The sequence below is a fragment of the Ovis canadensis genome, chromosome 21, assembly GCF_042477335.2.
Source record: "Ovis canadensis isolate MfBH-ARS-UI-01 breed Bighorn chromosome 21, ARS-UI_OviCan_v2, whole genome shotgun sequence".
Taxonomy (NCBI): domain Eukaryota; kingdom Metazoa; phylum Chordata; class Mammalia; order Artiodactyla; family Bovidae; genus Ovis; species Ovis canadensis.
Window position 1 is genome coordinate 48,779,760 of NC_091265.1, and position 14,839 is coordinate 48,794,598.

Genomic DNA, 14,839 nt, shown 5'->3' on the forward strand with positions numbered 1-14,839 from the left:
TGTGTTCTGGCTTCTGTGAAGGCCAGATCCCTCACCCAATGTCATGAGAGGTCCTTTAGGCCTCTTCCCTCATCCCCATTGCTTATGGCAGAGACAGACAGACAAGGACACTGAGGGAAATGGAAGGGCAGGTCCAGCGAGGGTTTCACTCTTTTTCCTATGGCCTCATCCTGCACACCTCCTGGAGCTCTGCTACCATGATGAAGCACTGCAGAAACCACAGACTAAAATGTCCCTGCTGCTGCTGCTGCTAAGTTGCTTCAGTCGTGTCCGACTCCGTGCGACCCCACAGACGGCAGCCCACCAGGCTCCCCCGCCCCTGGGATTCTCCAAGCAAGAACAATGGAGTGGGTTGTCCTTATTCTTCTCCAACGCATGAAAGTGAAAAGTGAAAGTGAAGTCGCTCAGTCGTGTCTAGCTCTTCGCAACCTCATGGACCGCAGCCTACCAGGCTCCTCCGCCCATGGGATTTTCCAGGCAAGAGTACTGGAGTGGGTTGCCATTACAGCCATCTAAATCAAGTCTTCCCTCTGACCTAACCACAGAGTGAGGTAAACTGGCAACGTACGGAGATTATGACCAGATGTTTCACACCAACAGTCACCATCTGTAACACAGCCTAACAGAAAATTTGGGCTGGAACAGAGTTAAGGGGAAGAAGAAACAGCAGAATAATAAAATAACCCTCCTGGATGTATGCTGGTCCCAAACCCTGCAAACAGTCGGCATCGACTCAGAAGACAGGCCCTGTGCCCTTGAGCAGGCCGCTCCACCTGAGGTGACCTTCTGGGGGTTGTAACCCACCCTCCAAGACAGCATATAAAATGTCCATATATGTACATGAAAGTACCATGTGGAGGGAAGGGCCATGAGTTCCATCACCTCCTACAGTGTTCACGACTCTGCAACATAAACGACTCTAAAACAGCACCTGGTAAATTAAAGACACAAACACTTGTTCTTACTCAACCGCTGCTTCAGGGATTCATGGCAAAGGGATTCCACCAGCAGTGGACTTGAAAGCAAGACAGAATTTGGTCAGAGCGAAAACTCCACAATCTGATGCGAGATATCAAACAGTAATCACCAGCCCAACCAAACAGTGGTCCACTGTTTCCTTCCTGGCAAACAAACATAGGAACTCTCAAAACACTAGATCTAGTAAGTACGGTCACAGCAGATTAAAAAAAACAAAACAGAACACCTGAGGTTCTGAGAGTCGAACTGTCCTAACCTCTTGGAGTAGAAGAGGGCTTGAAACCAAGGTTGTGTGCGTGTGCCAAGTCACTTCAGTCATGTCGACTCTTTGCAACACCATGACTGTAGCCTGCCAGACTCCTCTGTCCATGGGATTCTCCAGGTAAGAATACCGGAGTGGGTTGCCATGCCTTCCTCCAGGGAACCTTCCTGACCCAGGGATCAAACTGGTGTCTTTTGAATCCTGCATTGGTTTCCTGGCTCTAAAAGCTTCTAAACTTTCAGAAGAGGAAGACATTTCTATGAACTAGGCTTTCAAAACTTTCACTTACCCTTGTAATTAAACTAATTCAACGAATCTGTGAACACAAATGTGAATGTGTTGGTGGGAGGGGAAGAGGAATGCTGCTTAAATTACTTTCAAGTGACTCGGATTAAAACCAATATAATTAATATTTCCCCAAGGTCCCCAAATGAATCACATGCAAAGCTGGGAAGCGGGTCCAGAATGCCTGACTCCCACACGGGCTCCCTCTTCCACCCAGAAAAGGATCTGGGAGGCAGTGCACAGCATAGCCTGGGGTGGGCTATCCCTCTTGCCTCATCCAGCAAGAATCTGGGAAGCTCCTTCCCTGTGGAGAGGGGAGAGCTCCTCCACCAAACACTTGTCCAGTGTGGAACAGCAGTAATTCTCTAAATTTCAAGTTGCTGGGTCTCGAATCTTTGATGCTCACTGCTCTTCAGACAAACCCACCCATGGACGGCGATGACAGCCGTGCAGCAGGCTGCGTGTGTGTCTACAGGACAGTACAGCCCCATCCTGGCAGCACTGATGCTCAGCAAGGCTCCTTCAACCCCTTCCCCTAAACCTATCAGGACCTCCGTGGGGGCATATGTGCTCCCCCTGCTAAAAAAGCCAGTATTTTAACTTCATCTTATACTTGAAAAATGAAAACAGAAGCATTACTTTCATAATATAAAAGTTTGAGGATGGTGTGTGACTTAAATTTTTCAGGAGGAGGCCAGGGTTCCTATTTACAGCAGTGGTTTAACTACACTCCAGTGAGACCTCATGCAGACAAACTGTAGTTTTTACTGTACCTCTGGGCTCATGGGAAACAAGTAAAATAGCTGTAGGCTGAACCCAGGAAGTAATAGGATGGGTGGGCCGTGACCCTGAGGGTCATCATGGAGACTGCGCAGCTGGGCCAACAGGAAGGCAGAGCTGAGAGCACATTCTCTCACAAAACGCATCACAGAGCTGCATAGATTGCGATCAACCAGACGTCAGTTTACGTTTACAAGGAAAGAGAAACAAGCTGCTACAGTAACGGTCACGAGAAACAACAGCATTAGGTTTAGACTCCAGAGAACTTCAGCTATTTGAAGTCTCACATGTAGAATATAAAACAGCTTTGTGTGAAATGTTTAAAAATAAAAAAGAAATGAAAAAATGAGCAAGCAAAATAAACTAGATTATAGAAAGAACCAGGCAAATTTTTTGAAATGAATATAATGGGTTAAAAAAAAAAAAACCACTTCATACACTGGTTAAACAGATTACAGACATGGTTGGCAAGAGAAACAGTTGTAAAACAAAATTTAATAAATAACCCAGAACAGCAACAAGAAAGAAGAACATGAAATTATGACAGGAAGGTTAACAGTCTTGGAAGATGAAAGACTGAATATATCCAATCAGAGTTCTAAAAGGAAGGAATTAAGAAAATAGAAGCTAGGCAGTGTTTGAACTGACCCTCCCTGAGAATTCTCCAGAAAGATATAAACTCAGAGATACACAACTTATAACAAATTAACAAGGAGAATAATTAAAAAGAAATGCCTCTCAGACACATGTAGTAACACTGCTGGATGCCAAAGAAAAGACGAGACCCCTAAAGCAGGTGGAGCAGCTTCACAACAGGAGCAAAGGAAGCCAGACAGCATCAGCATCGGGGAGCCCAGGCTCCACGTCAAAGCAGCTGTCAACCTAAATTTATGCACCCAATAAATCTATATCTCAGGAACAAAGGTAAAAATACACTTTCAGATATGAACAAGACTGAATTCAAGAGACTTCCCCTAAGGGGAACGGGCATGAACTACTCTGGAAGCTTCCTAACTAACTCTCCCTCTCCAGCGTTCTTGAATGCAGTATCAGGCCAACACACCTAAAAATATTCAATCAGATCACTTCCTGCTCCAAACTGCCATATAAATTTCTAGAACCTACATGACAAGGTCCACATTTTTCAGCCCTGCATTGAAAGCATTTTTTAATCTCACAGTCTAGTTACTCTGCGACACTCTCTTCCATTGGTGATCTGACTCCTTGACTTACCAGCTGTGACAGGGGCCAGGTGACCAACCTGCCCAAGTGTCAGGTTCAGCACTGCAAAGTGAGGCCTATAGGGACTGACCGCTGAGATGGACTAAGATTCCCGTGAGGTGGCGCCGTCAGCAGTGCCTGGCGCAGCCTTCTAATAACTGGCAGCTGTCCTTAGTTATCATTACGATAACTTACTGGTCCCAGAATACAACACATGCATTTCCAACGCCTCTGCTCGTGGCATTTTCTCCACTTTCCTGGCCCCTAACACCTCCACTCCCCCAAATCTGCACTAAGTCAACCAAATTACCCCAAAAGGTGCTGCTTCTTGAAATGTCCCTCTACCAGGTCAGCCCAGAGTTAAGAGCTCTCACTTCCAAAGGGCTGCTCTGTTTGTTAACCATCTAAACCATGTACTGTTCCTGGTCTGGGCAAAAACTTATGTTAGATGTCCCTGTTTTGCTGATGTGAAAATGCGAGATTGTGAAATAATTATGGATTGGCTGATTAAGCTCTAGCACCCTCGTAGAGATGCTCCAGAGGAGAATCAAGGGACCAAATCTTAAAAAAGAAAGAAAAGGCAGTTGTCTTAGATTATGCGGCATTATTTGTAATCCTCCAGACAGCTGCACTTCATTCTAAAAGACGTCAAAAGTTTCCCTTAGAGAAAGACATCCAAGGAGGAAGTCGTGGCAGGCAGGAAGATGTGATAAGGGAGCTTCAGCTCTCGGCTGACTCCAGGAAACATCTTTCGGAGTCAGGTTCCCAAGGAAGTCAACTTGACCTGGTATTCCTATCACCCAAGACAAAGAAAACTGGCCCCCCAGGAGCTGCCTGGCTGGCACAGAGGAGGGGATCCTCTAAACACGGGCTTGTGCTGAACAGGCAGACCAAAGTGGCTACTTGGATGATTTCACTTGTTTGTTCAAAAGCAGGGAGAGGCAGGTATTCTCATCAGTGCTGTCTTCCCACCAAGCACTTGCTGAGGACACCACAGCTGCCACCCCAACCCAGAAGCAGTGACAGCAAGTCTCTCAGATGAGTCACAAAGGATGCCTGATCAAACCAAGCTCCAAGGCTGCCCCTCCTCCTCGCTCTGCAGCTGGCATGAACTCCAGAGCCAGAAGGAGCCACAGTCACAGGCTAACACATTAAACTGTTTTCCCATTTTAAAAGAAAATCCTTACCAACTGTCAAACTTAAAAGTCTACTATGTTATTGGAGGACCCCCCAAATGAAATTTTTTCCATTATATATAAAAAAATTCCTTATAAAATAATCAGCCAGGTAAATAAGGGAAAAGTAGAAAACAATCAGCCATAAGACCTGCCACTGTAAAACAGAACCCCCATCAACATTTTGATTACCTTTCAGTTTTGATTATCTTTTCAGTTCTTCCAAACATCCCCTCCAAGATGTTTTGTGTTGTTGGAATCCTAAGATATATGACTGTGTCACTTAAATGACTTCACAAGCATTTCCCCATGTTTTCCTTCTTAAACTCATATAACCGCATAGAGTGGGTGAGAGAAGATGTTTAAAGTAAACCAAGTCGAGAAATACCATCCTCATTCTTCCACAAAAACTACAGTAGTAAAAATCAAGAATCTCCAAAAGTTTCTGCGGTCACTGGAGATAAGATACATAAAAAAAAAAAGCCTGGATGCATTGGAAGTGTTTAAGAAATGTTAACTGACTTTTAAGTGACAAAGACAATACTTAGTATAGCCATCTCTGGAAAGATACAAAAGAAATTCAATTCAGCCTCTGTTCCCAATGAATTTTTAATAACATTGAGAAGATAAAATGCATTTACACCCAACAACAAAAGTGCAATGTAATTCGGTGGGCAGTCATCCTGGCTTGAGGAGCTTTATTCCTGTCTGCACCCCTAGCACAAAGGACATATTACAGATACACAGTCAATGTCTGTTGTACTAGTACAGACTACAAGCTATGCTGTTTAGAAACAGGAAGGATCACTGCGAGCTGAGTGAAGCTGGACAAAGCAGACAATATGCACATGGCAGAACCTGATGTGGGCAATATTCTGCAGAAAGAACGCTGAATCACAGAAGCCTTGGGATACTCGGAAAATGAAAGATGGTCTAAGAAAAAGAATGGACTTCCTCGTAGCTCAGTCTGTAAAGAATCTGCCTGCTATGCAGGAGACCAGGGTTCAATTCCTGGGTTGGGAAGATCCCCTAAAGAAGGAAATGGCAATCCACTCCAGTATTCTTGCCTGGAGAATCCCATGGAGAGTGGAGCCTGGCAGGCTACAGTCCATGGGGTCGCAAGAGTTGGACATGACTTAGCGACTAAACTGCTACCAATCTATTAACAAGTTTTATGTTTCTACATAACTAGCTTTGAAACCTCAGCTGTTCATATTAACTACTCATAGGAATATAATACATAACACATAGTTCTTGTTTTGTCCCTAAACTGTGTCCAACCCTTTTGCAACCCCTTGGATTGTAGCCTGCTGGAGTCCTCTGTCCATGGGATTTCCCCAGCAAGAATACTGGAGTGGGTTGTCATTTCCTTCTCCAGGGGATCTTCCAGATCGAGGGATTCTTTACCCCCTGAGCCACCAGGGAAGCCCTGCAACACATAGTAATACTCCTTAAAGACAAACACACTAACACAAAGTACAACAGTATTCCTAGACATCAGAAGCAAGGGTTAGTTCTCAGAAGGCTTTCTGTGTGTCAGGACATGTTGGAAAGATGCAGTAAATTAAGGCTTTAGAACTCCATATAGAGAATCACAGTGGATACTGTCCTTGCCAAACTGGGTGTAAAAGAATGTGCTTACCACCAAAACTTTCTTTCAGGAATGCTTTAGAATCCACTGAAGCTATTTGTATATATTGTGAGGATCCAGAAAGTAGATACAAGAGACGTGAAATCTGTGCTCGGCCCTGTCAGCATCACATTCACCACCTGATCACAAACACGTCTTGAGAAGGGTCCAACTTCACGACGAGGGTTATCATTCAGCAGACTCCATACCTCCTGACTTCATCCACACACAAACTTCTCTTTGTTTTACCACACTTGTGCTTGTGAAAAAAATGCAGAGAATTTGTGGGGAAGGAATTTGCTAATGTTACATCTCTAACAGCTGCTGGCTGGATTGTACTAAATCCACAGCCTCTACAGTCACATTATATGGTCATCTCAAAAAGTGGGTGTTAAGACACATCAGGTTTCTTTCAGAAGAAATGATTTAAGCCTACCCTGTGAGGCTGCTTCAGAGAAAGTTTCCCAGAGCTTGGGGTGGCATGTGTGATCTGTCTAGAGGTAACGCTGCAATTACTTATGGTTAAGTATCTCTAATAGCTTCCCACTCAGTTTCCCCAGACTGAAGCACTCAGAACAAATGCCTTCAACAGGCCCTCTGGGAATGAGCAGCTGGTCTGAAGCAGTGCATGCTTCAGGGCAGGTGGTCCTTGTTTTTCTGCACACACACATGCACACACATGTCTGATAACAATTACACCAGATATAATTAATTCAAGAGACTGAAGACAACAGGAAAGAAGAGGTCATTTTCAAATGTTTCAGAAGTCCAAGCAAATGCAAATGGAAAATTTAGAACTTATTTCAAAGATTTCCTGAAATCATGTTTTTCAGATTTTGCTAAACTTTAACAAACTGTCTTACCCCAGGAATACAAACTGTAACTCCTTACCTCTAATGAAGCATCTCTCTAAGACATTAGAAGATTTGGAAACCCAATGGCAAACACCACATAATCACTCAAAAAAGACGTGTGGCATAACATTTGCAAAGAGGAATTGCACCTGTCACCAACTCAACAAAAGAATACTTTATCTACAAACCACACAGCATTGAACATTTAAAAATTTGGTTAAAATGATCCATAATAAGAACTCCACTGTCAAATGGAACAATTTAAGTAACAACAACAATAACAACAAAAAGGTTTAACACAAATGGTTGACGATTTCCAAACTGACACGCGAAGGGTGTCACTCTGAGCAAGTTACTAAATCTCTCTGTACTCAAAATGATACGAACAACCTCTTAGAGTTGTTATCTATTAAATTTTTATAACAGAGCTTGGCAAAGGGTAATAAAAAATGTATTATATCAGGAACCAGATTTTTTTAAATGAGGTCACTCAAAAATAATAGCAACTAAGAAGAGTAATCATAAAAATAAAAGAGATGCAGTTGTGACACCCTGTGAACGAATAATTTTCAAGGTATTACTGTATAGTTACAGCATAAACAAAATAATAGAAAAGAGCTCCCTATTAAAATGACAGCCACATCCCTTCAGAGCATATTAATACATCCTACCACTTCTACTCTTTGTCATTAATCCTACTATGCAAAATCTGATTAGTCCTCCTATGCTCCACAGGTCAATTCCAATCTTTAACATCAAGGAAATCACAAAAGTAGCATTTCTAGGAAACCAAAATGAGAAGTTAGTAAAAATAAGTTTACTGGGATTTCCCTGGTGGTCCAGTGGTTAAAGAGTCCTCACTCCCAATGCAGAGGGTACAGGTTCCATCCCTGGTCTGGGGACTAAGACTCTCCCATGAGGCATGGCTTGGCCAGAAAAAAAAATTGTTTAATTAAAATTAAAAAAAAAAAAAAAACGAAGCTGATGTGAAGGCCTTAGCATCCACTAGTTTTACTAACAAACCACCAACTTGAAACTCATCCCTGAACTAAACTGCCAAACGTTTCTGCAGTAAAAACTGCAAACTTTCATGTGAACAGATCTTTTCAACAATGGCGAGTTGTTCCAGTCTGTGAATAGGACAGTGTCCGTGTGACCAACAAAGCAGGGAGGGGACATTCCTGACACCCTTGTCCCCTGGCTAGCCTTTGATCATTTATCTCTCCCAAATACACGCTTAAGGAAACGGCTTTCAGGCGCAGTATAGGGACATGTATTCCCTGAACTCAGCCCTCACCAGAGAGTCCTGCTCCCCGGCTTCTGCCGGGACCCTCACTGTTCTCACCATCCCTGAGGACCACTCCCCTCACTGAGCCTTCAACACAGCAGCCTTTGTTTTCCTGGTGCGCCCACTCCACCCCCGAACAATCACTTGGGGCCTCTCTGTGTACACTCTGAAAACACCATGGGATGACAATGGCAAGTAAGCAGACAAGAAAGTGACTCGGAGAACTGGGAAGTCCTGCGGATGCCCCAGGCAAGCCGGCGCGGCGCCCGGGACCGGGTCTGAGTGTCCGTCCCCTGCTCCTCGGTGTGCTTTCCGGACACTGCGTTGAGGACTCCGTTGGGACCGCGGTCTCGAGCGCCCAGCGCACGCCCACGGCCCCCAGCGTGTGGTCCCGCCGTTGCGCTGCCCAGGGCCTCCAGCCGGGGCGGGGGTCGGGGGACAGACCAACGCCCGGCTCGGGCGGCCCCCGCGCCACTCCTGGGCGGGCTGCAGGGCTCGGGGTCGGCGGGACAAAGCGGGCTGGGGACCAGTCGGCTTTGTTCGCAGAGGGACGGAGCTCGAGGCCACGGGACCCGACCCGGACCCCGGACCCCGCACCCCGGGACGCCCTACACCCAAACCCCCAGATCAGATCCCTTGGACTCCCGACTCCGGGGCCCCCGGCCCCCGGGACTCCCCTATACTCCCGACCTCCACACCTCCCGACCGCTTCCCCCGACCCGTAGCGTCTATCCCAACCCCAGACCCGCACCCCCAGCCCGGGACCCGCATCCCTGGAAGCCGGCATCTCCAGGACCGCTCCCCGCTCAGCCTGAATGTCGGGACCCCCGTATCCCTGACCCCGGACCTGAGCCGGACCCCCTCAACCCCGAGACCCCTCCCTGACGCCCCCCGAAGCCCTGAGCCCCAGGCCCCCGCGCCACCAGATCCGCTCCCCGCGCCTGGTTCCCTCGGGCCGCGTCTGGCGGAGGCCCGCGGACTCACCCCGCACAAGCAACAGCAGCAGGACCAACGAGGGCCTTCGCCTCAGCGCCATGTCGAGCGCAGCTGAGGGCCCGCGGGCCCGCTCCCCGCGCACGCGCCCTGCCCGCGGTCCTGCGCCCGCCCCGGTCACCATAGCGACCACGGCGGCGAGCCGTCGCCATGGTGCATGGGAAGCCCGAGTCTGGTTGCTATGGAGGCAGGGATGCTCTAGACCGGGCCCCTGGGGTCTCTTTCAAAGAATTTGGTGCGAGGAGGTGACGGAGCGCGTTCAAGAGTGGGCGGGGTTAATTCCCACATTTATAAAACGAATCCGTCACTACAGATCCGGAAAGGAATGCTCCATTAAAATTTGAGAAATGAAGTTCTTCTTATTTCACAAATAAGATTGGAGACCAGTTGTCCTAGAAGTACTTTTGCCTGTGCCTTTTTTGGAAAGAAAAGTTAAAGTGTTAGTCGCTCAGTAGTGTCCACTCTTTGTGACCTTTCCTCCTCTGTCCACGGACTTCTCCAGGCAAAAATGTTGGAGTGAGTAGCCATTCCCCTCTCCAGGGGATCTTTCTTACACAGGGATCGAACCCTGGTCTCCTTCATGCAAGCAGATTCTTTGCTATCTGAGCCCCTTGGGGCCTGAATCTAAATGTGATGAGAGGGGAAAGTGCTGAAATCTATATAAAACACAAGGAAGACATGCATTATATAGTACATAAAAGTGATATATTTCTAAAATAAAAGTTTGTTAGATCAAAAGCATGGCAGTGTATTTATTGATCTGTTAGTTCAATAAGCATGACAGTTTATTGTGCAGAAAAGCAAGATAATTCTTTGCTCTTATTTCTGAATACTGAGAAATGGTAAGGTTAGGGAGAAAAAACAGAGAAGAATTTTATAAGGACAAGCACACAAGATGAAGAGAAGGATTACAGGTACTGGAAATTGGACCCAAGGATGTAGATGTTGAGTGTCATTTAATACTGTGGGAAATGATTGAAATAACTTATTTTACATCCAACATAGTACATCTCTAGTGCTCCAGGAAACAACAAACTCAAAACAAAATTCTTAGTATGGTTATTAGTAAAATAATGCAGAGTTTCCAACAACTAATATTTTTTAAATGTTTAACTTAGGAACGTCACTTTTCACACAGTCATCCTAGTTTTTAAAGTATTAATATTTTAGTTTTTACAAAGTAGAACAATGTGTCTATAAGTATGCACATACATATATAATTTACATATATACTAAATTATGGATGTCAAGAAACATGAAATAGATTGAAGTTGTTGTCAAGAATATGCTTCAACTGCCATCACTATGTGATTTTCTTTATAAGTCTTTGTTCACACTTTTGTTAAATGTGAATTAATTATATTCCTTCAAATCCCATAAAGACAGAATAAAAATTTAAAAATAACTCAATCACCTGTTATGATTCTATTGTCTTTCCTTTCCTAAATCTTCTTTCTGCTCCAGATCACCGTGTTCTAAAATCACAAGTAAAAATATGTAAAAATTATTTTATAGTGGCAGCCTCTGTCCCATAAATAAACTCAACAGAGAAATTTAAAAGAGTAAAATTCTACTTAGGCCCCTGACTTTTTTTCCTTCTGCTCTTTCTCTGTTCTACCATTCCCTTTAGTGCTAATTATACACTCAGGCATATTTGCCATTTTGGTGACCTAGGAACTATGACAAAATATCTGATTGTGAAAACAGCAGTTTTCAGAATCAATGCTTCTTCTCTACTGCTGAATTTCCTATGTTTGCACTGTGAGATTGTTCTGTCTGTTAAACAGTCTTAGGGAAATCTTTTGAAACTCAGAACAAGATCACAGAGAAAGGCTCAATGAATATTCTACATGGAGCAGAGATTCCTATGAGAGTGAATGCAGGTCCTCATTGTAAAACATTGATTTTCCTCTACAGATGGTGTCTGCATGTCGGGACCAGTGGCTGAGACAGAATCCTGAAATGGAGACTAACTAGTGACATGGTAGGGTGCACTTGGCTGTCAAATGATCTCCTCTGATGACTTCACTGTTCTTGGGAGAGTTCTGACCCTGTGCAGAAGGGTGTCAGAGCTCTGGAGCATTCAGTGAATAGGGCTGTGGAGTCCATGCTTCTATCACCACATTATCCAAGTGACTATGCTTGTTTCTAATGGTGGCTTACTAAGGAGAGACACAGGTCTTAAAAGAGCTCAGGGAGGGGCTTCTCTGGTGGTCCAGTGGTTAAGAATCTACCTGACAATATACCTGAACACAGGTTTGATCACTGGTCCAGGAATACCCCACATGCCATGAGGCAACTAGACCCATGTACCACAACTACTGAATCTGTGCACCCTATAGCCTGTGCTCTGCAACAAGAGAAGTCACTGCAATGAGAAGCCTGTGCAATGCAACTAGAGAAAGCCTTCACACAGCAGCAAAGGCCTGCTGCTGCTGCTGCTGTGTCGCTTCAGTCGTGTCCGACTCTGTGCGATCCCATAGATGGCAGTCCACCAGGCTCCCCCGTCCCTGGGATTCTCCAGGCAAGAACACTGGAGTGGGTTGCCATTTCCTTCTCCAATGCATGAAAGTGAAAAGTGAAAGTGAAGTCACTCAGTCGTGTCCGACTCTTAGAGACCCCATGGACTGCAGCCCACCAGGCTCCTCCGTCCATGGGATTCTCCAGGCAAGAGTGCTGGAGTGGGGTGCCATTGCCTTCTCTGCAGCAAAGGCCTAACGCAGCCCAAAATAAAAACAAATAAATAACTTTTTAAAAAAAGAACTCAGGGAATGAAATATACTTGTGCTAAATTTGAACAACAGCCTTTGCAATACTTTTCAAACCAACACAAAGTGCAAATCAAGTAGTAAATGGGGAGTGGAATTTTCCTTCAAGACTTGAGACCAAGCAGGATGCTATGGGGTTTCCTCAGGTACCAAAGCCTTTCCATGTCCCCGGTTTCTTGTCAGTCGTGTTGACTGGGAAAAAAAAAAAAAGCACAACTTTAAAGTTCAGAGTTAGGTTTCATTTGGTGGACTTGCTCAGGACTTAAGCCTGGGAGGCAGCCTCTGATGACTCTGAGGGACCTTTTCAAAGAGGGCAGGGAGGAGCCAGGGCAGATATTTTTGGCAGGCCATTTCTATAACAAAGACTAGATAGTCAGAACATCATGAGATTACTGTTAATTAAAGAAAAGCCAGATACCTCAAGTTAATGAATTTTGGGCTTTTCTACATATGGGAAGAGTCCCGACTTACTGAAATCATTCCTTTGATATGTCTCTTAACTATCTAGGGCCAGTATCCTGTTTTTCTCCCTTCTGAATCCCCTCAGAGTGGGGGAGGCTGCATGGGCTAAAGGCTTGATGGCTGAAACGTCCTTTGTTTACTGATATGGCAGAGAAATTCTTCATCCAAAGCAGGAAAAAGGCCTTCTAGACCTTCCCTGAATTCCAAAGGGCATGTTCAAACAGTTCCTAACTAGGAGAGAGGATGTAGAAACAGAGGAGGAGGAGTCAAGAAACAATAGTACCTCGATAAAGCAGGGTCCTGGTTCCTCCTTATGGGTAGTGCACAACATACCTTTGAGTCCTTCAGCAAGAACCAGTGTCCTTGCCCAGGTAGAGGATGGTAATTTCAGGCTGAGCACAAGGTTCCTGGGCATCACCCTGTTATCTCCCCACCAACCAAACAGAAGGAAGTCATACACACTGCAGCGCTCACTCTGAACTTTGCCTTTAAAAACTCTTCCTGCAAAATGATTGGGCAGCATAGGGTTTTTTAGAGCATGAACCCCTTGTTTCCTTGTGTGTCCCTGCAATAAACCTTTCTCTGTTCCAAACTTCAATGTTCCAGTTGGATTGGTCTCATTGTGAGTCAAGCATGTGAACTTAGGTTAAAAATCAGATTCACCTTCAAACAGACTGAAGAGATGCTGGAAGCAGCATGTCCAAGGGAGGAACATGGGCTCTGACATCTGATGGACAGTGATTCAAAACCTTGGATTTTGTAAACTTGGGAAAGTTGCTTCTCTAAGTCATGGATTCCTTGTCTATAAAATAGGGATAACAATATCCACCTCAAATGGTCACTTTGAAGGTCATGTGAGAAAAGATTTTGAGCATACTAGGTGCTCATGTATGGACAGATAAGAGAGTTGGACCATAAAGGCTGAGCACCAAAGAATTGATGCTTTTGAATTGTGGTGCTGGAGAAGACCCTTGAGAATCTCTTGGACTGGAGGGAAATCAAGCCAGTCAATCCTAAAGAAAATCAACCCTGAATATGCATTGGAAGTACTGATGCCGAAGCTGAAGCTCCAATTCTTTGACCACTTGATGCAAAGAAATAACTCATTAGAAAAGACCGTGAAGCCTGGAAAGATTGAAGGCAGGAGAAGGGGATGACAGAGGGTGAGATGGTTGGATGGTATCACCAACTTGATGGACGTGAGTTTGAGCAAACTCCAGGAGTTGGTGATGGACAGGGAAGCCTGACATGCTACAGTCCGTGGGGTCACAAAGAGTCGGACACGACTGAGCGACTGAACTAAACTGAATCAGATGTCAACGTCATCCACCTAGATCCAACCTGTCAGGGATCTGAGTGCATGTGGGCAGCATACAGTTAACTTCTCCCACCTGGCTACAGTTCCAGTAGCTATAAAACACCTTCCCCTTGAGAAGGAAATAGGACCTGACCTAAGGCTGCACTATTGTTCCTTGACTTCTCCTCCCTCCTCCCTGCAGCTCTTCCCTTTTCTATTAGCAACTGTTTGAACCTGCCCACTAGAAATGAGGGAAGCTTCCTGGAAGCTGATTGAAGCTATTTTCTGCAAACAAGAGAATGGAGGACACAGAAAGGCTTTTGTGCCCCAGAGCCCCACAGTGTCCAGCTTGGTTCCAGTGTGACTGAATTCTGAAAAAGTAACAGTAACTGGCTCCAGGTCCCCTCTCTTCAAGCCCTACCCTCTTGCAATATTTCCAATTCTGTTTTCTCACATTTTATCTTAAGTATCATCTTCTCTTTCTCTTCAATGTCTTTCCTTAGTTTTATTTGAGTAGGAGGACACCTCCCCATAATCTGAGCAAACAGTATATAGACTGAAAAAAAAAAAAAAAAGCATACAACCTAAAAATTGCAAATTGTGGTGGTTTTTTTTTTTTTTTTCCCCAGGAGGGTTGGATTTACTGAGGATACAACCAGGGAAACAGCCTCTCATAGTCTAAGGGACTGCTTCAGAGAGCTAAGGGGAGTCAGGATGTATAAAAGTTTTTACTGAAAACATCACATGTAATCAAATGTTAAGAGACGAGTGCTAATCTCACACATACACATATACACACACAAACCGGACATCTCAAATTAATGACTGGTGCTTTTCTATTTGTGG

General features: G+C 44.9%; 1 protein-coding gene across 1 annotated transcript in view; it reads right to left on the minus strand.

The window, feature by feature from the left end:
• JAM3 (junctional adhesion molecule 3) overlaps nucleotides 1-9,587 on the minus strand; it is a 30,410-nt gene extending 20,823 nt beyond the window's left edge. The window contains exon 1 of the mRNA XM_069566496.1: nucleotides 9,458-9,587. Within this exon, the coding sequence (XP_069422597.1) occupies nucleotides 9,458-9,509 (52 nt within the window). The 5' untranslated portion in view covers nucleotides 9,510-9,587. The remainder of the gene's footprint in view (nucleotides 1-9,457) is intronic.
• Nucleotides 9,588-14,839: the final 5,252 nt, after the last annotated feature.